General features: G+C 43.8%; 1 protein-coding gene across 1 annotated transcript in view; it reads left to right on the plus strand.

Annotated features, from left to right (window-relative positions):
* LOC308307230 (dermatan-sulfate epimerase-like protein) overlaps window positions 1-14,238 on the plus strand; it is a gene marked incomplete at both ends in the record, with an annotated part of 21,849 nt that extends 7,611 nt beyond the window's left edge. The window contains 11 exon segments of the mRNA XM_080752403.1: window positions 1,129-1,286; window positions 2,359-2,377; window positions 2,379-2,620; window positions 4,296-4,572; window positions 5,472-5,737; window positions 6,733-6,963; window positions 7,387-7,524; window positions 8,964-9,152; window positions 9,655-9,868; window positions 10,458-10,628; window positions 12,931-14,238. Coding sequence (XP_080608529.1) covers window positions 1,129-1,286; window positions 2,359-2,377; window positions 2,379-2,620; window positions 4,296-4,572; window positions 5,472-5,737; window positions 6,733-6,963; window positions 7,387-7,524; window positions 8,964-9,152; window positions 9,655-9,868; window positions 10,458-10,628; window positions 12,931-14,238 — 3,213 coding nt within the window.
* Between the last annotated feature and the right edge of the window lie 7,055 nt (window positions 14,239-21,293).

Consider the following 21,293-nt stretch of genomic DNA (forward strand, 5'->3'; position numbering starts at 1 on the left):
TCTAGCTGGAATTTTATTAAGGCCAGTGGCCTTGTGTTGAGGTAGGGCGCTCAGTTTTTTAAACACTTCATCAGTTGTTACTGTGGCAAGTTTAAAACTGTCTTTTCTGACGCCCAGTTTATTGTAGAATTTCTTAACAAATTTTACACCATACCTCCCAGATGGGGCGACCAGTCTTTCAACCAGTGAATGGGCCAATGGTGGTAAAGGTTTCGCTAATCGCGGGATTTCACATCGCGATTTCGGTTTGAAAACGATTAACCATGGAGCACTAATTCTTTTCTGCTTTTAAAGCGTGCGGTGTGCATCTGCCTGGTGGAAGAAGGAAGTTCAGTGATCACTGACTGTAACTAGGTAAACGGTGATTGACAGCGACATGCAGCGCATTATGCAGACAGGGGCCGGGCCGCCGGGCAGCCCGGGCAGAGAGGAGAGGAGAGGACGAGGCAGAGCGCAGCGACTGCGAGCCTCTCTCTCCTTTTGCTGTCTTTTCCTGTGTTTTATTTCATTCATTATTGTTAAATGCTGTGTTGAGGTTTGTGTGACAGGCCTTTATGGGGCATTTGGTTAAATACGGAACAAACCGCGTTCCGTATTGGTTCAATACGGAACGCATCTTTTAATTGTCCAATACGGAACGATTCCGTATTATACGGTACGGGTGGCAACCCTAGCAGATCTACAAGCTTGACACATTGTGAGCTTTTTTCTTTTTTTTTTTTAATTTGGAAAAAAAATATATAGCCTACTCAAGTCAAAGTAACCTCAAAATTATACTTAATTAGAGTACTTGAGTAAATGTACTTGGTTACTTTTTTGAGTAAAAGTACTTTTTTAACACCCCTGAAAACGGAAGCAGATACTTCCATGAGTGGGCGTGGCTTCATGCTGTACATGGGCCACGCCCCTACAGCCCTTGGCAGAAAGGCCAGAAAAATATGTATTGGATTTCACACATTTTTGAAAACATAATTTTTCAAAAAATAAGATTTTTTCATCATTCAAATTTTGTCTGTTGGTTAATAATACATTACTCTGTTGTATGACAAACTGGGAATACCCTTGTTATCATCTTTATTTGACTGAACACCCCCTTTAAGTGAATGCTCTCCCCCTCCCCACCACTAGGTGGCGGTAAACTACATGGAGAAGACCATGTTCCTGCTCAACCACGTGGTGGACGGCTCCCTGGACGAGGGCGTGGCCTACGGCAGCTACACGGCGCGCTCGCTCACGCAGTACGTCTTCCTGGCGCGACGACACTTCCACATCGACCACGCTACAAGGTTAGCAGAGCTCTGGACTTAGCATTGTAGTTTCGTTTTAGGTAGTTTTGACAATGTTTTTATTTTATTTGTATTTTTCCTATTTCAGTCTGTTTTAATAACTTTTTTTTTGTGCGGGTTAGATTTTTTATGACAACGTTTAGTTTTAGTTTAGTTTTTATTTGACTTAGTGTTATTTAATTTTTTGGGGGGGTTATTTGTCTGGTAGAGGATTCAAAAAAGGTAAGTAAGAAAGTAAGACTAGCAAAAGATAATATTTAAGGAAATATATTTTGACATTTTTATTCTAGTTTTGATTTAGTTCAGTTAACTAAAAAGTTTTTTTTTAATTTATTTAGTTTTCATTATTTCGTTAGTTGTCGTTAACTATGATAACTGACTAAAAAACTCACTCAAGATAAAATAAAACAAAAAATTATACTATTTTTTAGTTTTTTTATTCTAGTTTTAAAGCCATACTGTGTAAGATGCCCAACTAGTGGTCATTAGCCCTATAGCAAACCGCGGTCGCGTCCGCGTCTTTCGGACGTTTTTCGTACCTTCAGACCCCCGCGTCTGCCTCCACCTCGCTGAGATCTATCTTTTAAGGGGTCCCTTGTTCCTGTGCGTTCAGTAATTCCAGAGATACGGACTCCTTCACCCTGCCTGGTAGGCGAAATTACCTAGAGAAGGGATGGTACAAACGGGCGACAACAAATATGGCTGCCATAGCGACCCCACTTCAAGATGCGCTGTGATTGGCCGGCAGTTGTATAACCCTCGCTGTGATTGGCCGGTAGTGTGATGACGCAATTTTGGCGCGAGATCCGGTCCACGGCAAGGATCTCAGTTTACATACAGAGAAGGCTTTACAGGCTGAAATTCACGGCGCGGATCTTCTAAAACTTTTGTGATTTAATAGTTAGGAGAATTTTAAGATTTGTTTTATAAAAAAAAGTTACATAGTACAACTTTAAGTTCAGTTAACTAATATGTTTTTTTGTAATTTTTTTGTAATTTATCTTAGTTTTCATTATTTCATCAGTTGTCGTTAACTACACTAACCTTGATCTCCACGCGTGTGACGCAGCAGCGTGTGGCTGCGCGAGCACTTTCTGGTTCTACTACGCCACGCTGCTTCCCGGGTTCCAGCGCACCGTGGGCATCGCCGACTCCAACTACAACTGGTTCTACGGGCCCGAGAGCCAACTGGTGTTCCTGGACGCCTTCGTGATGCGGAACGGCACGGGCAACTGGCTGGCACAGCGCGTCCGGAGGCACCGGCCCAAGGACGGCGGACCCATGGGCACGTCGGCCGCACAGCGCTGGGCAACGCTGCACACCGAGTACATCTGGTACGACCTGGCCTTAATGTTATTGCGACCGTCAGGTAGCAGTTACTATCAAAACCTCCACCGGCTGTCTGTCAGTCACATCACGTCGCGTCACACTTTTCCCCTACTCATATTAGTCTAGATGGACAGGGGGGTCCTTTTCGTGCAAAACTAATTTTGCAATGGATTCAGAATCATGAGAAACCCCTAGATAGAATTGGAATCCTGAATTATTGGAATCCTGAATTATTTGTTTTATTTTTTTAATTGGAATCCTGAAATTTCAAACACATTTAGTTATATACTCATGTTAACTTTATGAACCTAAATACAACACTTTGGAAATAAAAAAAAATACATTTTATACTACTCTACTAGTCATTAAGCTACTAATATAGACTGATGGAATTAAAGCAGGTCACAGCTGAAATCAATAATACTAGCCCTTACCCGTTCAAAGATATGAGGGATGGAAAGTAACTTTAACTGGTGCTTGCATGATAATATGTAGGAGCATCAATGTAAGAAATACCCGTTTCGTTTTAATGGCTACAGAGATACTGTGTACCGATCTGCATGATTTTTGGACAACATCTGTAACAGGGCCAGACAACCCCCCCCCCCCCCCCCCCCCACCCCGCCTACACACACACACACACACACACACACACACACACACACACACACACACACACACACACACACACACACACACACACACACACACACACACACTCAGCTGGTTAAACATGTTGCCTCATGCTAGATGCAGAATAGATATGCCTCATGCTAGATGCAGAATAGATAGTAGATACACCAGAAAAATGCTAATATACAGCATACGATTTGTGAAAGTGACAAACGGGCTTCACAGTTATGTCAGGTGTGTTCATATGCTAATGGTGATGCGATTTCAGATCAATTGCTCCAGCCACTGAGGAGAAACACTGTTACAGACGGACACTCAGACAGACGGACGGACGGACGGACGGACGGACAGACATTCGGAAAATTATATGTTTGATATCAGTATTCTGGTATTAACCTGAGGGCCGCATTAAGTGAAAGCGGGCCGCCAATTGCCCATGTATGGTCTAGGATCAAATATCATTGGGGGGGGGGGGGGTGATAATAAGATAAGTGGGGGCCAATCAAAGTTGGGCTCTCAAAGACTTTACTATAGAGTAAAATAATACAAAAAATAAATATGCTTTAAGTAGCATATGAGGGGTCAAACTAGGTGTTTTTCGGGATTCTGAATCCAATGCAAGCATTTGTTTTGCAGGAAAAACATTCCTTTCCAAGAAACGGCCGCCACAGAACTGTGAAAAGTGATGACTCATCACTAAACCATGGTTTTATTGCCAAATTATGGGGTCAGGTTTTAGCCCAAGGAATGTTTTTTCCTGCAAAACAAATGCTTGCATTCCCGAAAAACACGCATATATATTTTTTGTATTATTTTACTCTATAGTAAAGTCTATGAGAGCCCAACTTTGATTGGCTCCCACAAGTTTCCCAAGAAAAATCTGCGATGCCCCTATAGCCAAAAATGTTCCATATAGCATGTTCTAACTGTGTGCCAAATTTCCTGCTTCTTTCATCAAGTGCACGATTCCATCAAAATACTGCCCGAAACGCCTGGACTAAATCGCGATTCTTACGCGAATCTCAACCTTTCCCAACACCCCTACAGGTACGATGCCAGCCTCGCTCCGCAGCCTCCCGCGGGTTTCGGCGAGGCCCGCATGCACGTCTTCCCCAACTGGGGCGTGGTGACCTACGGGGCGGGGCTGCCCAGCGCCGGGCGGGGCAGCACCTTTGTGTCCTTCAAGTCGGGGAAGCTGGGTGGCCGCGCCGTCTACGACATCGTCCACGACAAGCCCTACTCCTGGATAGACGGCTGGAACAGCTTCAACCCGGGACACGAGCACCCCGACCAGAACTCCTTCACCTTCGCCCCCAACGGACAGGTAAAGGCCAGGGGCATAGTTCTGCCGATTTAAAATGATTCCAATATGGAACTAAAACGTCCTATGATTGGCCGCTAGTTGCGCTGTTTTCCCCCCCGGACGGTCGCAAAAATAATTGTTCTCCATTGGACCCCATTAATTTTCCCCTTTCGTTTTCTAACCTTAATTAATATTTTCATAAATACTTTATGGAGTATTTACTTTATTATCAATAGTTAAAATTGCCTTTCAATCACCATGATATGCGTTTTGTGAAAATACGGTCCCATTTATGTTAAAATTGATGATAAAGTTGCGGGGGGCGTGGCCAACTAAGCTGATACCAGCCGGCTGTGTGCTGTATTTCGGGAGGCTCCGACCACATTCTCCCATGTATCCTTGCACATGACCGTTGGCAGCCAATAGCCTTCTCTGATCGCATTTCAATCTATGATGGCGACACCCATGCCAAGGACCCAAAATAGTTAATTTGCGCTGCATAGAAACCAATGGCTTCGCACTGTCCATATATTTTACGGTCTATGGTAAAGACATGGGCCAGGCAGGTTTATTGGTGACCGGAAGACTCGCCAAGACATTGAATGCAATTTCCGAATAGTGAAGTATAAAATACGGCTAGCATGATCAAGAACACAAGATAGTAAAAGGCACAAAGCGTTATAATTTCCTTTACCGTTCGAAATAATAATTTGTTGGCTTTAAGTCGAGCAATTTCTGTGTTATTTTACACTTCAAAGCTGACGTCAGCACCAGGAAGTTGCTGAGAAATTTGCTGAGTGCGCCTGCGTGGGCGGGCAGTGAATAGGGTCAATTGGTGTGAGCTGTGACAGTTGTCTGACTGTGTGTGTGTGTGTGTGTGTGTGTGTGTGTGTGTGTGTGTGTGTGTGTGTGTGTATTAGGTGTTTGTGTCAGAGGCTCTCTACGGGCCCAAGCTCAGCTACCTGAACAACGTGCTGGTGTTCGGCCCCTCCCCCAGCAGCCAGTGCAACGCCCCGTGGGAGGGCCAGCTGGGGGAGTGCGCCAAGTGGCTGCGCTGGACCGACCCCGGGGTGGGCGACGCCCAGGGCGAGCTGGTCGCTGCCTCCGCCCACGGGGACGCCATGTTTGTGAGCGGCGAGGCGGCGGGAGCATACTCCCCCGCCATGAGGCTGAAGAGCGTGTACAGGTACAGGATCTTTTTTCAGGTGCACTCAGGGCCGGATCTAGCCTTTAGCACTAGGTGGGGCAGGAAGAAATTAGTCACCTCTGGTCCTGCTGGACTATCATTGAGGTTCTGGTTCCTCTCAGACGTTGCTGGTGTTATAATAATGTGGGGCGGCATAGCTCAGGGGTAGAGAAACCGTTATTAGAGCACGAAGGGTTCCCAAAGGGTTCCCAGTTCGAATCCGGGCGTGAATGGGTGAATGTAATGCACAATCTCTGTAAAAGCGCTTTGGATGAAAGCGCTATATAAATGCACCATTTACCATTTTATAAAGGTTGTGGTTCCTCTCAGAGGCTGCAGGTGTTATAATAAAGGTTGTGGTTCCTCTCAGATGCTGCTGGTGTTATAACTAGTAAGACACCTCTTCATCACTGGCCATCTGGCCAGTGATGTATACGGGACCAGTTACTCATATATGGAGACCCCTTCATGATAGTTATGTTATGTCAAAACATGCCCATATATGGATATTACCAAATATGGGCATAACATTCTCATTTTCGGCCTGGGATTTATGACATCAGAAATCTCCATGTATGACATCAGAAATCTCCATGTATGATGTTTTTTTTCTTTTTCTGGGAATGACCATGTATGGACTTTTATACCCTGAGAAATCTCGTAGCTTGTCTGACTATCAGTACAGGAAGTGATGTCACGTGACATCCTTTTTATGCCCATATATGAGTCATTCTGTACCACATCACTGTGACTCACTGACATCACTTGACATCACGTACCATACTGACAGTCAGACAATACTGACAGTCTGACAAGCTACGAGATTTCTCAGGGTATAATGTGACCTTCGGTCGCAATAAAGCTGGTTGTGTTTCGTCTCCAGGGCTCTGGTCCTGCTGGACTCCCAGACGCTGCTGGTGTTATAATAAAGCTGGTTGTGGTTCCTCTCAGAGCCTACTGGTGTTATAATAAAGCTGGTTGTGGTTCCTCTCCAGGGCTCTGGTCCTGCTGGACTCCCAGACGCTGCTGGTGCTCGACCACGTAGAGAAGCGGGACGACTCGCCCGTGCGCTCGCTCAGCGCCTTCTTCCACAACCTGGACATCGACTTCAAGTACGTGTCCCGCCGCTCCGCCGACCAGCGCCTCAGCGGCGCGCTGATGGACGTGTGGGACGCCCACTACCGCATGTTCTGGTTGGACGCGGCGGGACGAAGCCCCGCCCCCAGGTAGGGATGCACCGATTGGGTCCCGATATGACTTAATTAATGTATAGGATATCGGACAAAGGATATCGAACACAAATAAAAAAGAAAATTTATCTTATAAATATACAATATGATCAGGCAATTGTAAGCCCACAACCAAACATTTTAGCATATTATTATTAAATTGACGATATCCCACAATCTTTTGTTCGTCGCTCCTCCGAGACACAAGTTTCCGTTGCATTTTGCACTCAGTTTCACTGACCGCACTCTGTTATTTGAAATGAAGCCTATCCTACAATTAATAAATGTCTTTAATTGAAAGGTGATGTATTTTTTATACTTTCTATGTAGCCTACTGTAAGTATCGGGAATCGGTATCGGGAAATATCACAATTAATATATCGGATCGAAATTGAAAATAAATAACTGTATCCACCCCAGGATCCAGGAGGCGGAGCAGGCGGCCGAGTTCAAGAAGCGCTGGACGCAGTTCGTCAACGTCACCTTCCCCGTGACGGGAGCCGTCAGCCGCGTGGCGTACGTGATGCACGGGCCCTACGTCACCGTGACCGGATGCAGGTAAGGAACGGACTGGGGATTTTTCCATTATAGATTTAGTTTTAATGTAATTTTTATTCTTGTGACAACGCTTAGTTTTAATTTAGTTTTTATTAGTTTTAGTGTTTGTTTTTTTATATATCTGTGCTGTCGGGCCGAAACCTCCTAACTCCAAAATGTTAATTTTCGGGAAAATGAGCTCCAGTGGAGTTAGGAGGTTTTGTCCGAAGGGCTTTTTACTACTATTCATTGGTTCAATATTATTTTAACCAACACACAGATGTAAAGGGTGTTCAATAGCACATTTATGAAAAAAAAAAAAAAAAGAGAGAGCCAATCGGGTGGCGTTACCTGGTTTGGCAGAAAGTATTGAGTTAGGAGGTTTTGTCCCAAGCACTTTTTACTACATTCCATTGGTTCAATATTATTTTAACCAACACTCAGATGTAAAGGGTGTTCAATAGCCAAAAAAGAAAATCTAAAAACCTAAAAAATGTAGTTAAGAGGTTTTGGCCAGACAGTGACGATACTTTGGGTTATTTCAGGATCAGGTTTCAGGTACAGGATTCTAAAAGGTCAGAATAAGTAATGTGTGATAACAAACATATGCGTGGTCCCTGTGTAAATAAACCGAAAAGCTTACTAGGATCTCCTTTTAGTTGACCTTGTACCAGTGATGTGTACTGTCATGAAACTGTACTTTTTCCTATGCAACCTTCGAATGAATTCTTCAATCAATCAACGTTTATTCAGTTACGAAAGACGAAGGACATTTTGTCTATCATGTTAGGTTTTTTTTTTATAGTTTTTATTTCATTCTGTTAACAATGGGCTGCTAAGGTTTCTAACATTTCTAGCTGTTGCTGCTGCCGCCGTTCACTCACGCTTTATTTTGAAGAGCCTCGGAAGCTTCGTGCGTGTGCACGTGGGTGTCCACTGACGATTGAGGAAGAAAATCCATTTGTTTACAAACGCTCGCGAAACTAAAATCCAAACCGCGGCCGACCATCGCGGTAAAGTGTCGCCGTGAAAACAATCAGATCTCTGCTTCCCTGGCGTTCTTTTCAACTCATTCATAGATAAAGCTGTTTTTATGTTTCAGAGTAGAATGGAAATCAATGCAACCAGCTCGTGCCATTTTCTCTCTCTCTCTCTCTCTCTCTCTCTCTCTCTCTCTCTCTCTCTCTCTCTCTCTCTCTCTCTCTCTCTCTCTCTCTCTCTCTCGCTCTCTCTGCTACGGGGTGACGTATGGACTCGGGTCATTCAGAGGGCAGGCAGCTGCACGTACAGTTAACCCTTTGTTGTCTCGTTCAGGGACGAGACAACTCCTTTTGGCAGGGTGACATCTAGTGGCCGTACCTCGTTACTGAACGGGTTTGGCGTGCTGGGTGTTAACAGTTTTAGATTGTGTTGTTTTGTTAGTCTTCACTAACTTTAACAACCTTGGTTCTGGGCTGCAGGTTCTTGGACAGCAGTGAGAACGGGGTGAGGTTCTCTCTGGTCATAAACGACACAGAGAAGATCGTCTCCGTCGCCACCAACCACCGAGACATCGCAGCCAGGTTCCACTACCTGGGGTTCGGAGGTCACGCCAAGGTGGAGGACGGGCGTCGCACCCTCCGCTTCGGTCTGGGGACCACCACGACCACGTCGACAACGATGCAGCAGCAGCTCCTTCCCAACAAGGTTAGAATGGTTTGGATCTTTCATTATAATTTAGTTTTAGTCAGTTTGAATTAGTTTATAGAGTGGGTGTGCTGGTTTTGAGAGTGGGTTTGCTAGTTTTTTAGAGTGGGTTTGCTAGTTTTCTATTTGTTTGTATTGCTGTGACAAAACTTCATTTTAGTTTATTTTTCATTTACTTTAGTGCAAGTAAGCAAGTAAGTATTGTGAAATAAAATTCAAGTCTACTTTTGGACAATCATCGAGAAAAACTAAAATGAGGGGCCATTTTGTCTTTAGTCACTTTATTTATTTTTGTAAACAGTTAACTAACTGAAACATTAGTCAACGTTTTTTGTTTTTTATTCTAGTTTTATTTAGTGCCGTTAACAAAAAAAAAAGATCTGAGTTATTTATAATAGTTTTTGTTATTGCGCTAATAGCATAGCTAACTATGATAACCTTGTTTCCCCAGCCGGCGGTCGTTAGCGGCGGCGGCGGCAACCAGCTGTTTGACTTTGGCTTGGCGGTCAACGTGGCGGCGGGTGCAGTACTCTGCTTGGCCATCGGGTGTGTGAGCGCCCAGAGGAGGTTGTACGCGTGCTTCAGCAGGCTGATGCGCTACACCCTGCTCTCTGTCCTGCTGCTGTGGATGGCAGAGCTGGCACTGGTCACCAACAGCTGCCAGCGGCTGCTCTGTGGGGTCAGTATGTTCACATGGTCACCAACAGCTGCCAGAGGCTGCTGTGTGGGGTCAGTATGTTCACATGGTCACCAACAGCTGCCAGCGGCTGCTCTGTGGGGTCAGTATGTTCACATGGTCACCAACAGCTGCCAGAGGCTGCTCTGTGGGGTCAGTATGTTCACATGGTCACCAACAGCTGCCAGAGGCTGCTCTGTGGGGTCAGTATGTTCACATGGTCACCAACAGCTGCCAGAGGCTACTCTGTGGGGTCAGTATGTTCACATGGTCACCAACAGCTGCCAGAGGCTGTTCTCTCTGTGGGGTCAGTATGTTCACATGGTCACCAACAGCTGCCAGAGGCTGCTCTCTCTGTGGGGTCAGTATGTTCACATGGTCACCAACAGCTGCCAGAGGCTGCTCTCTCTGTGGGGTCAGTATGTTCACATGGTCACCAACAGCTGCCAGCGGCTGCTGTGTGGGGTCAGTATGTTCACTGGTCACCAACAGCTGCCAGCGGCTGCTCTGTGGGGTCAGTATGTTCACATGGTCACCAACAGCTGCCAGAGGCTGCTCTGTGGGGTCAGTATGTTCACATGGTCACCAACAGCTGCCAGAGGCTGCTGTGTGGGGTCAGTATGTTCACATGGTCACCAACAGCTGCCAGAGGCTGCTCTGTGGGGTCAGTATGTTCACTGGTCACCAACAGCTGCCAGAGGCTGCTCTGTGGGGTCAGTATGTTCACATGGTCACCAACAGCTGCCAGAGGCTGCTCTGTGGGGTCAGTATGTTCACATGGTCACCAACAGCTGCCAGAGGCTACTCTGTGGGGTCAGTATGTTTTTGAAACTGATATTATCCTAGATAAAGTACTATGTTCTATCCGTCTGTCTTTCAATGTTGTATGAGATACTTAAAGTGTGGTTCCTGTGGAAATAAGCCTCTGCTTTCTAGGATCTCCTTTTAGTTGACCTTGCACCAGTGATTTGTACTGTCATGAAACTGTACTTTTTTCTATTGCAAACTTCTAATACATTCTTCAATCAATCAATCAATACAAGTAGAAGTACGTAATAATTCAAAATGCTTGAGTAAAAGTACAAACGTATTGGTATCAAAAAGAGTGTGCCATTTAAAGATGTAGTGGACAGGATTAGACAACAATGTCTTCTTATCATCACATTACTCGTATTACAACAACTCAAATCCTAGACAATATCTAGTATTTATGGGAAATGTAACACTGTCTTTCAATGTTATATGAGATACATAAAGTGTGGTTCCTGTGGAAATAAGCCTTGGCTTTCTAGGATCTCCTTTTAGTAGACCTTGTACCAGTGATTTTTTTCTAATGCAAACTTCTAATAAATTCTTCAATCAATCAAAAAAGTACATTTGGTTTATTTTGGTCCGGTTATCTAATGCCAATCCCACGAATACTCAGGAAATATTAAAAGGTATCTAGAGTGCCGATCCCGGGATGTCGCGGGCTATTTACTGTATACAGTAAAGCTGGCAATGGCTACGTAACGTCCGTTGAAAAGTGCTGGCACGGGTGGAGTCGCCGATTCATCATCATCGCGCATCCACGTGCACACAATAGTGATCCCATATTTTTTTTTTTCTCAAAAAAAAAAACACTTTTGATGCCAAGGATGGCATTGGATTCTCGCTAAAACAGCAAAAGTATAAAGGGATCCATCTTCCATCCCTGTTTACATTTGGACCAGAGGTACTTCCGGGGGAATCTCCGTCAAGTAGGAATTCGTTTAGTTAGCTCTATCTACTTCCGGCCTTCAAAATAAGAGACTGGCCGCGGACGGAGCAGGCGGCCGGCACCCTTTTCATGTCTGGAGCAGCAAATGAGGGGGCACCCCAAAGATGGCTACCTGGGGACATGGTTCCAAATTGACATTAACTCATAGGCAAAATGACTCCAAGGTAGCGGTGCCAGGATTTTGTTATGTTTTTGAAAAATATATTTGAAAAAATAATATTTTGGGGGGGCCCACTAGATCAGGCAAACAGATACAGTCTTTGTGATTCAGTGGAAGAAAAAAAAATGTCAATCGGGCAAACGGTTCCAGAGTTACAGCAGAATGAATCAACCCTGCTCCAGCATTCTTTACAATGAAGTGTTTCCCCCCCCCCCCCCCCCCGCACACAGCCACAAGGGGGCGCGCACAAATGCACACACTCATCCCACATGCTAAGCTCATCATTTTTTGCTATTTAAAAAAAAATTATAATATATATATATATATAAATATTTTGTCAGGGTTCGATATTTTTTCGATACAAAAAATAAACAAAATGTCCTTGATTTATAAATGTATTTTTAAAAATACGTATTTTTTTGTTTTAACTTTGAGGGGGTTCCAGGGTAATGTGGATGTGGAGTGGTATTGTATTGTATTGTTCGGTACAGGGTCATGCGGTTCGGTACACCCTCGTATTGAACGGTGCGATATCGATACAAGTATTGTTGCACCCCTAATATATATATATATATATATATATATATATATATATATATATATATTTTTTTTTTTTTCTTTTCTTTTTTGATTTTTTTTTTTTTTTTTTCAAAAGACATCAAAAGACGTCACTGGCATCCTTTGAGTTCAGCGTGTTGAAAACACTGACCAGAAGTCAGCTAGTTTAGGACAGGAGAAGAACATGTGTGTATGATTGGCAGGAGATCAGCCACATCTATCACAAGTGTCGCTCATACCTAAAAAAAAGCCTGCTAAGTTTGGATTTTGTGAAATGAACCCTGTGTAGGGCCTTAAACTGTATAAGACTTAGGCGAGCACATGAACATGTATTATTGACCTATAAGGACTGCCTCTTCCCACTGTTTAGCTCAGGGGTGTCAAACTCATTTTGGGTTGAGGGCCACATTGGTCAAAAGGTGACTTGAGCTGGGCCGCAGCCAGCGCACGAGCACACACGAAAAAAAAGAGCTCTAGCTAGAACTATCAGCTAAACTTTAGCTGATAGTTCTAGCTAGAGCTCTTTTCCCATTTTGCAAGTGAAAACACTTCGATGTGTATCTCATGCTGTTTTGCTTCCGTGTGAAGGTGAAATGGAAGAAGGGCGGCGTAGACGGAATCAGCGCCGACGCCGACGCGAACATCGGTCGCGACGGAGCCCGGCGCCCGCACGCCATCGACCAGCACCGCTTCCCCCTCCCCACGGTGCTCGTGACCTCCCTGCCGGGCTCCGGAGCCCAGATCCTGGAGCACCTCTTCCACAACACCTCTGACTTCCTCTACATTCGGGTGCCCACTGGAGGAGGGCGCCACCTGCTGGACGCCGACTTCCCCGAGGACTCGCTGGGTCTCCTGGACGGCTGCGAGTGGACGCGGGCGGACGCGGCGGCCGGACGCTTCCGGATGCTCCAGGGCTGGCTGCACTCGCTGGTGCACGGCACCAAGCTGCACCTGCAGAACCTCCGGCCGCAGGCAGAGGACAGCAGCGGACGCCTCGGAGCCTTCTTCTTCTCCTCCTCTTCGTCGTCTCGGGATGGGAGGAGGAGGAAGAGGAGGCGGAGGGGGGAGCCCGCTGCGGCGTCTCGGGGTGCCGGCGGCGGCCCGGACCGAGAAGCCGCCGAGCGGCTGCGGGAGATGCGGCGCCACGCGGCCGAGTTCCCTGGCGCGCGCCTGGTCCTCGCCCCGTGGGGCGGGGGCTGGGCCCTCAAGACGCCCTTCGTCCGGGAGGTGGTGGGCCCCTCGCTGAGGGTGGTCCACGTGGTGCGGGACCCCCGCGCCTGGGTGCACCTCATGCTGTACGCCAGCGAGCCCAGCCTCTACGCGCTCCACGACGTCCCCCGGCGCCTGGCCGCGGCGTTCAAGGAGGAGGGGGGCGACGGCGGCGGGGCGGCGAGGAAGAGGGGGAGGGGGAGGGGGGGATGCCCGCGGCCGCTGGCGCCAGAGTTCAGGACCCTCCCCAGGCTCCTGGCGTCGTCACGGCGTCGAGGCTCCAAGGCCGACGGCAACGCGGTGGCGTTGCTAGCGCACCTGTGGCTGGCGCACACGGCCGCCGCGCTACGCGTGGCCAGGGACGACGACGCGGCGACGGTGCCGTCAGGAGAAGAAGCGCGCCCCCTGCGGGTGAGGTTTGAGGACGCGGTGGCGCGGCCGCGGGAGACGGCCGAGCGCGTCCACGCCTTCCTGGGGACGCCGCTGCCTCCCGCTGCTCTCAACCGGCTGCTCTTCGCCGCCGCCTCCTCTTCCGCGGAGCCGCTGGACGGCGGCGGGCTTGGGTTCGAAGGGGGCGGCGGCGTGGACGCCTGGAGGGAGAACATGTCCCGCAGGGACGTGCGCCTCATAGAGGACGTGTGCGGGAGCCTGATGGCGAGGCTGGGCTACGACCGGCTGGACCGCTAAAGGAGCTAACGACGTTGTTTACTGATTACTGCTGCTGCTGCAGGTTCAGCTGCACTGCTGACACCACCTGGTGTCTTGTTTACTGGAGCTCCCCCACGTCTACTGTCCTATTTTGCACTGAACGTTGATGTAAAAAATGTAATAAAACTATATATACACTTTATATATATTTATGGTTAACCCATTAAAAGGTGAGGCCGATTCTACAAATATCTGAAGTCCTATGAACAGTTTTCCTGAAAAAAAAAATATGTTTCTGTTTGAGTGGTGCTCAAACCTTTTCATATCAAGGAACCCCAAAATAAGATGTATTTAACCGTGGACCCCCATTTGAAAATGTTGTTCCAGGGACCCCTGGGAGCAAAGATTTGAGTAGAATTATTTTTGCTTTATTATATATATATATATATATATATATATATATATATATATATATATATATATATATATATATATGCTTTCCTGGTCTTAATGGGCTGTTTAAAGAAAAACGAAAAGGGTAGCTTTATCATCTCTGTGTTCAAGATCTGTAGCTTACATGGTATTTTGGTTGAGCATTCTTGAGCTCTTCTCTTTACCCCTCATGCCTATACTTTGACGTTTGAACAAACATTTTAAAATACTTCAAATAGACGATCTAAAAGCCCACAACATGTCGATTGTAGATCAGCTATTTTAACTATTTTTAAATGTTTAATGGTAAGGAAAGGCTCTTATTCTCATTATATAACGAAGGGGGAAATGTTTTACATTAAAATGATTAAACTGGGAGTTTTTAATATAATTATACTTTGTATTTATTTAACTATGAAGAAAGAGTTGTTCATGATGTATTAGAACATATTTGTTTTTGTATGCTAATTATTATGCCAATTATTATGTTTTTTGTAGACTAATTTCTGATTTAGCCCCAACTATAGGTTAGGCCTAAATGGGTTAATTGTGTGATTTTTTTCAGTGCTCCTCCCTTTATTGTGGGATCTACAAAGTATCTATTTTTAGCAAATCTTTTTTTTTCTTTTTTCTGTTAGATGATCAAAGATGGTGGCATATTGTAGCTCTTCATTGCTCAAACATGGATGTATGAATTATGTTGACTGTATTTAATTATAAACGTACCACTATTCTAATTAATGTTCCATGGATTTATTTAGTCTGGATTATTCCAGGTTACATCACCAGACGTCAGGACATTTCACTGATCTTAGCTTTAGCCTGATTTATTTGAGATACTTAGTTGCATGCGGAGATGGGTGAAAATACATAAAACATTATTTTGATACATTTTTTTTGTATCAAATTCCTTTTTAACCCTGCAAGACCTGAATTAATTTCTACTGGCTAAAAAATAAAAAAATAAATCAGATGGTGTTGTAGGAGTCCTAATCACAGGAAAATGTAATTTAAAAAATGTTATAATGGTTTTGTAAGGTTTTATAGCCATAACTCATAAATCATAAATCATGCTCTAATTTGCATTTTGGTGATATTTTTCACAATATTAACATATGCACGTGTTCTAGACATTCTAATGATCACGAAAAAAAATATTACAGGCATTTTACTTGTGTTTTAGTGAGAAATAGCTTCAGTTAAAAAGTGAGATGTTGTTCGTCCAGACGCTGGAATTTCAACTTCTCTGGGAGGTGTGAATGTCAGTCTCTGTGGGGGGTATTTATATGCAAATATCGTGGCCAATGGCATTGTAATACTAAACAATAGGATTTAATGGTGATGTTAATGTGAAAAAAGAACAGGAAAACTAATTATAACATTTAAAAAAAATGATTTAAAAAATGCTGCCAAAAAGCAACGCTGGGCCTTGCAGGGTTAATGTATTTTTTCCCATTACCTGGACTTGCATGCCAGTGTCAATCGTCCCAAAAAACAGTAAGATCTACAAGCTCACAACAAGTTACTATGCAATGGGTTGGGAGCTTGTAGATCTGCTATTTATGGCACGACACACAACCGAGTTTAAATCAGGCATCAACACAGCAAACGCTCGTCTCGACTGTATGTTGGATTGTGGTGTGCATTTCATATCAACATCACTGTGTGTCACTTATATAAATTATCTTGGAACGCATGAGCCCTTGAAAGAGAAAAGAGAACATTTCCAGAAGAGAGAAGACACTGGTAAAGTAAAGTATTTACGGTGCACAGAAAGGCAGACAATCTGAGAGGATCAGAGTTGAATATGATTATTTTAACTCCCTTTGGGGTTTTATTGAGTTTGATCAGATCAGATCAGAGAGGAGAAGAGTCCATAGGAGATCAAACTGCTGGAAACTGACAGACTTGTTGACACGTTTACATGTCAGAGACATTTCCAAAGCGTTCCCTTCAACGACCTCTGGAAATTAATGTCATTCAAAGATGATGATGCACGATTATTATGGGTTTTCTTTACATCAGTGGTGTGAAGTAACTAAGTACATTTACTTAAGTAATGTACTACGATTTTGAGGTGGTTTGTAATTTCCAATACTTTTACTTCTACTCCACTACACTACATCTCAAAATATTGTATTTTTTTCACTACAATTATTTGAAAACTTTAGTTACTTGATACTTTGCAGATATACATATTAATATTATAAAACATGCTATTTTTGTAGCCAAAGACATCTAAAATGTCACTGATGCTTTCCCATTTTCTATTGGTTAAAAATCCCTATAATTCCTCAGCAAGAATCTCTGTTTTTGTTCTTTTTTCCTCCTTTGTGTTTCTTTGTCTTCCCTCTGAACATTGAAAAACCCTTTGAGAGCTTTGGAATAAAACCCTGTTTGATGTTCTGTGGTCTTTTAACGTGTTACACTTGGCAGCCGTTGCTTGTTTTCCTCCCACTTTGCTGTTGGTGCAACCCTGTTACCAACCCACTGTTGTTGTGTTATTTGCTGGTGGAGACTCGGCTGTAGCATCAGTGCATCTGCATATACTACATTAAAACATGTAAAAAACTTGTGTACAAAATGGAATGGAACCACTGAGGCTACAAAAATGTGATTAGTGGCGATTAATACATTTATTTCTTCTTCTTTTCCATAGAGCAGTGAGAGCTATTTTCATATTTATATTATGAATTATTTACACAACATTTCAAAATGTTACAAAAGGAGCATGAAACACTATCAGCCTACTATCAAGACAATAAAACCCAAATTCACAATGCTGGAATTACAACACAACAATGTTTAATATTAATCAAAGCCTAGCCGCAAATTGCAACACTAGATTTTTTTATACTCGGATGAATCTAGGGTTGCAATACCTCCCATAGGGATCCAATGCATCAAAACGTTTCTTTGCTATCTGATTCTATTAAACGACTTCAAACTCACCAAAATTGTGGCTCTATGGAAAGCTTGGAATTTACTCTTGCTATCTGCAAAGTGTTTTTTTCTGAAAAATCCACAGTGGAATTGTTCTGATTTTATTTTCTGTCAAGAAATTCAGTTCGGGTGATTATTTTTTCTAAGTCCTGGAGTTTGGAAGCGCTCGTGGGAAGTCACTCAGCAGTCCTGTGTACCAGCTGGTTCTGTCACATAGCCTAATGCAGGAGGCAGCGGGACGTGGTGTTATAGAAGACGAGCGCTTCCGAAGTTCAAGACTTCTTCTTGACAGAAAATAAAATCATAACAATTCCACGGTGGATTTTTCAGAAACAAACACTTTAGAGTAAATTCCAAGCTTTCCATAGAGCCACAATATTGGTGAGTTTGAAGTGGTTTAATACAATCAGATAGCAAAGAAATGTTTTGATGCATTGGCTGCCTGTGGGAGGTATTGCAACCCTAGATTCATCCGAGTATAAAAAAATCTTGTGTTGCAATTTGCGGCTACCTACCTGCTTTGAACTCATTAATACATGACACTGGTCATCAACAGCACAGCAGCAGCACAGGCTACACTACACACATCTGTGTAACAAAGAGTGCAAATGATTAACATAAAGCACAAATATAGACTATATATTTATTGTTTGCAACCAAGTTCTCATGAACCTACCTGTAGCATGGAGTCACTTCCTGTTCTGAGGCAAACTACGTGAGCACAAAGGGACACTAGACTATATGCAGCTGCACTGTTCATCCACCAGGTGGCTTTAGTACTATAGCATACAATGCATTGAAAGAAGAACATTAAAGCTACAACATGTTGTAGAATTGAGCTTGTGGGATCTTTCTGCATAGCTATGAATTCCTGTCTCAGGAAAAAAGAAATGCACACTTGTGCACATTTCCATACAAACCACAATGTCTGTAAGGAATCTATCTTTTGCTGTGTGAGGAATAGTGGGAGTTTTGAGAAGAGAGTTGAATGAAAGTGTATGGATGATGCCTGGCCTCGCTCTGCCTTTGATGTCTGATCAGTGAGAGCAATAATCCATGCATTAAAGGAAGCTGTAGAGAACTGGATGAAAAGATACGGTAGGCATAAGTAGAAGCATCTTGCAGATCAGACAGACAGACAGACAGACAGACAGACAGACAGACAGACAGACAGACAGACAGACAGACAGTCAGTCAGTCAGTCAGTCAGTCACACAGACAGACAGAGAGAGAGAAGGACAGACAGACAAAAAAATACATGATGATCAGGTTCATGATTATAGTAGGAGGCAGGGCAGGAATTTCATGGAGGCCATGAAGGCCGTGGCCGCCGTTGCCCCTCAGTTTGGCCTTGTGCCCCTCAAACCAATAGCATGACCTGAGGCCACTGTGGCCTTAATGCCCCAGCTGACTATAGCACTTTCTCCTCTGTCTCTCTCTTGTCAATATGTAGACAGTAGACCAGTGTCTCATTCTTGTCATGTAGACACCAGTGTTTTTGTTGAGTCTCCATCTTTAAACCAATCCAGTGACTGGTGATTGGTGCAGGGCTGAGCATGGATCAGATTGTAAATACCATCATTTATCTATTTCACTGCAGATTAGGTTATCATCCCTAACCCTTAAATTCTAAAATGTACTAAAATCTTGTTTTATTTGATGGCCTTCCTGCCCTGGCATTTGGCCATTGTAGAGAAAGTGTTAAACCATGTTTTTTTTGTGTGGCCACACCCACCAGCTCACAAGTATACCTGGTTTTCAGGGGCGTCATTTGGGCTTCCAAATTTGGCAAAATAGTGAACTTGGCAACACCCTAGCTATTTCATAAAAAAAATATAATTTTGTCAATTACGCATTTTTCTCCACCACAAACATTTGCAGGCTTGTACAGTAGGCTAGATTGTCTATTTTTGGTGCGCAACATCCTTGTACGCACATGTGCATTTAACGAGCCTAACCGCACAGACGCATCGCTCATTTTGACAGTGTTTAGTCTTTCAATTAATTATTTCATTAAAGTGATAGTTCACCTATTTTTGACATAAAGCTGTGTGAAATACTTGCCATTAAAACAGTGGTTAAAAATGTATTAATTTATTACCAGAGTCCCGTGGTCAGAGTTCTGGTCAGTTTTAGATGAATATTAAGTAGTTCCAATGGGGTTTGGGCCATTTGGCGTGGCCCAATCATTGAAAATAGATTAATCCACAAAACCAGCGTCATTTGTATTGTTGGCCTATTTCTACCATATAGAGTGAGGTTTCGTTCTGATCAGCTGACTGCAAAACACCTTGTTTTGGGGAAATACGTTGCAGCTGCGTAGTGATACTGGACACAAAAAATAGTACCATGTGACGGAGGGGTCAAAGTTGAACGAAAGTTGGTCTATTTGGTAGAAATAGGTCAACAATACAAAGAACGCTAGTTTTGTGGATTCATCTATTTTTAATGATTGGGCCATGACCCCTTGCCAAATTACCGGAACTACTTTATATTCATCTAAAACTGACCAGAACTCTGACCACAGGACTCTGGTAATGGATTAATACATTTGTAACCACTATTTTATTAATGGCAAGTATTTCACACAGCTTTATGTCAAAAATAGGTGAACTATCACTTTAAGTTCACTCTCTTATTCATACTGGTGCATTGTTAGGCTACCTAACCTGGAGTAGTATTGTTTCTAGAAAACAGACATTTTTTGCACCCGCCCAAACTCCTTGCAACACCCTAGATATTGGTCAAATTACGCCTCTGCTGGTTTTCACCTTAGCACCAGCCACCTGAACCAGTCCCTCCGCTTCCTACAACAAGACCACCACCTTTTCCTAATCCCTCCCCATCCTCATGAGAGGGCTGTCAACAGTGGTTGTCAAACTGGGGTCTGGGGACCCCCAGGGGTTCTATAGGGAGTTCCAAAGGGTCCACAGCAAAATGTCTTCAGCTTCAGAATCAGAGTAACCAGTAGAGACCTTTATACATGGGCAATTTGAAAATAGCAGATCTACAAGCGTGTTGCATTGTGACACGTTGTGGTCTATCCTGTTTGCCTATTGCAACCCACTAATAATAATGAAGAATAACAATTAAAGTTAAATGTACAACTTAGCTGAACCTTTAGTGAATTGATACACACATTTACACACATAAAGAAGGCAAGTGGATTATCGATAAACAAATATAGGTTTTATTTGAAAATACTGATGACAGGAACATTTGAAATATCAGCAACAATTCCATTGCAAAATTCTAAAATGCTTTCTGGTTGACAACAGTCTGAATTACACAAGCATTGAGAATCTGCCCCTCTCTGGAAAGTTCAAACTTCCATAATAATCTAATCCATTATCATTTTAAATTTAAAAGGTCTTTTATGTCTGTCTCTTTTTTTGGCAAAAATTATCATAATCTCTCGTAGAATGTCCAAGAAAGCATATTCCATCCAGTAGAGAATCCCACATGTACTGACTACTGCCTTTCCACATTATAATTGTCATAGTGCCCAGGCAAAGAGGACGAGATAGTCAATGAATAGGAAAGGACATCTGATTTTAACAGTGATACGATTGTATATTCTACAGTTGCAGCAGCTGTCATGTCAAGTCAAGTCAATATGACTAATAGAACACATTTACAAAAGCAGTGTTACAACTAATATATCTCTGGAATATCGTCACGTGGCAGTCAAGGAGCCGTCTCAGAGCTGTACATCACAC

The sequence above is a fragment of the Nannobrachium achirus genome (genome assembly GCF_963921795.1).
Source record: "Nannobrachium achirus genome assembly, chromosome: 21".
Lineage (NCBI taxonomy): Eukaryota > Metazoa > Chordata > Actinopteri > Myctophiformes > Myctophidae > Nannobrachium > Nannobrachium achirus.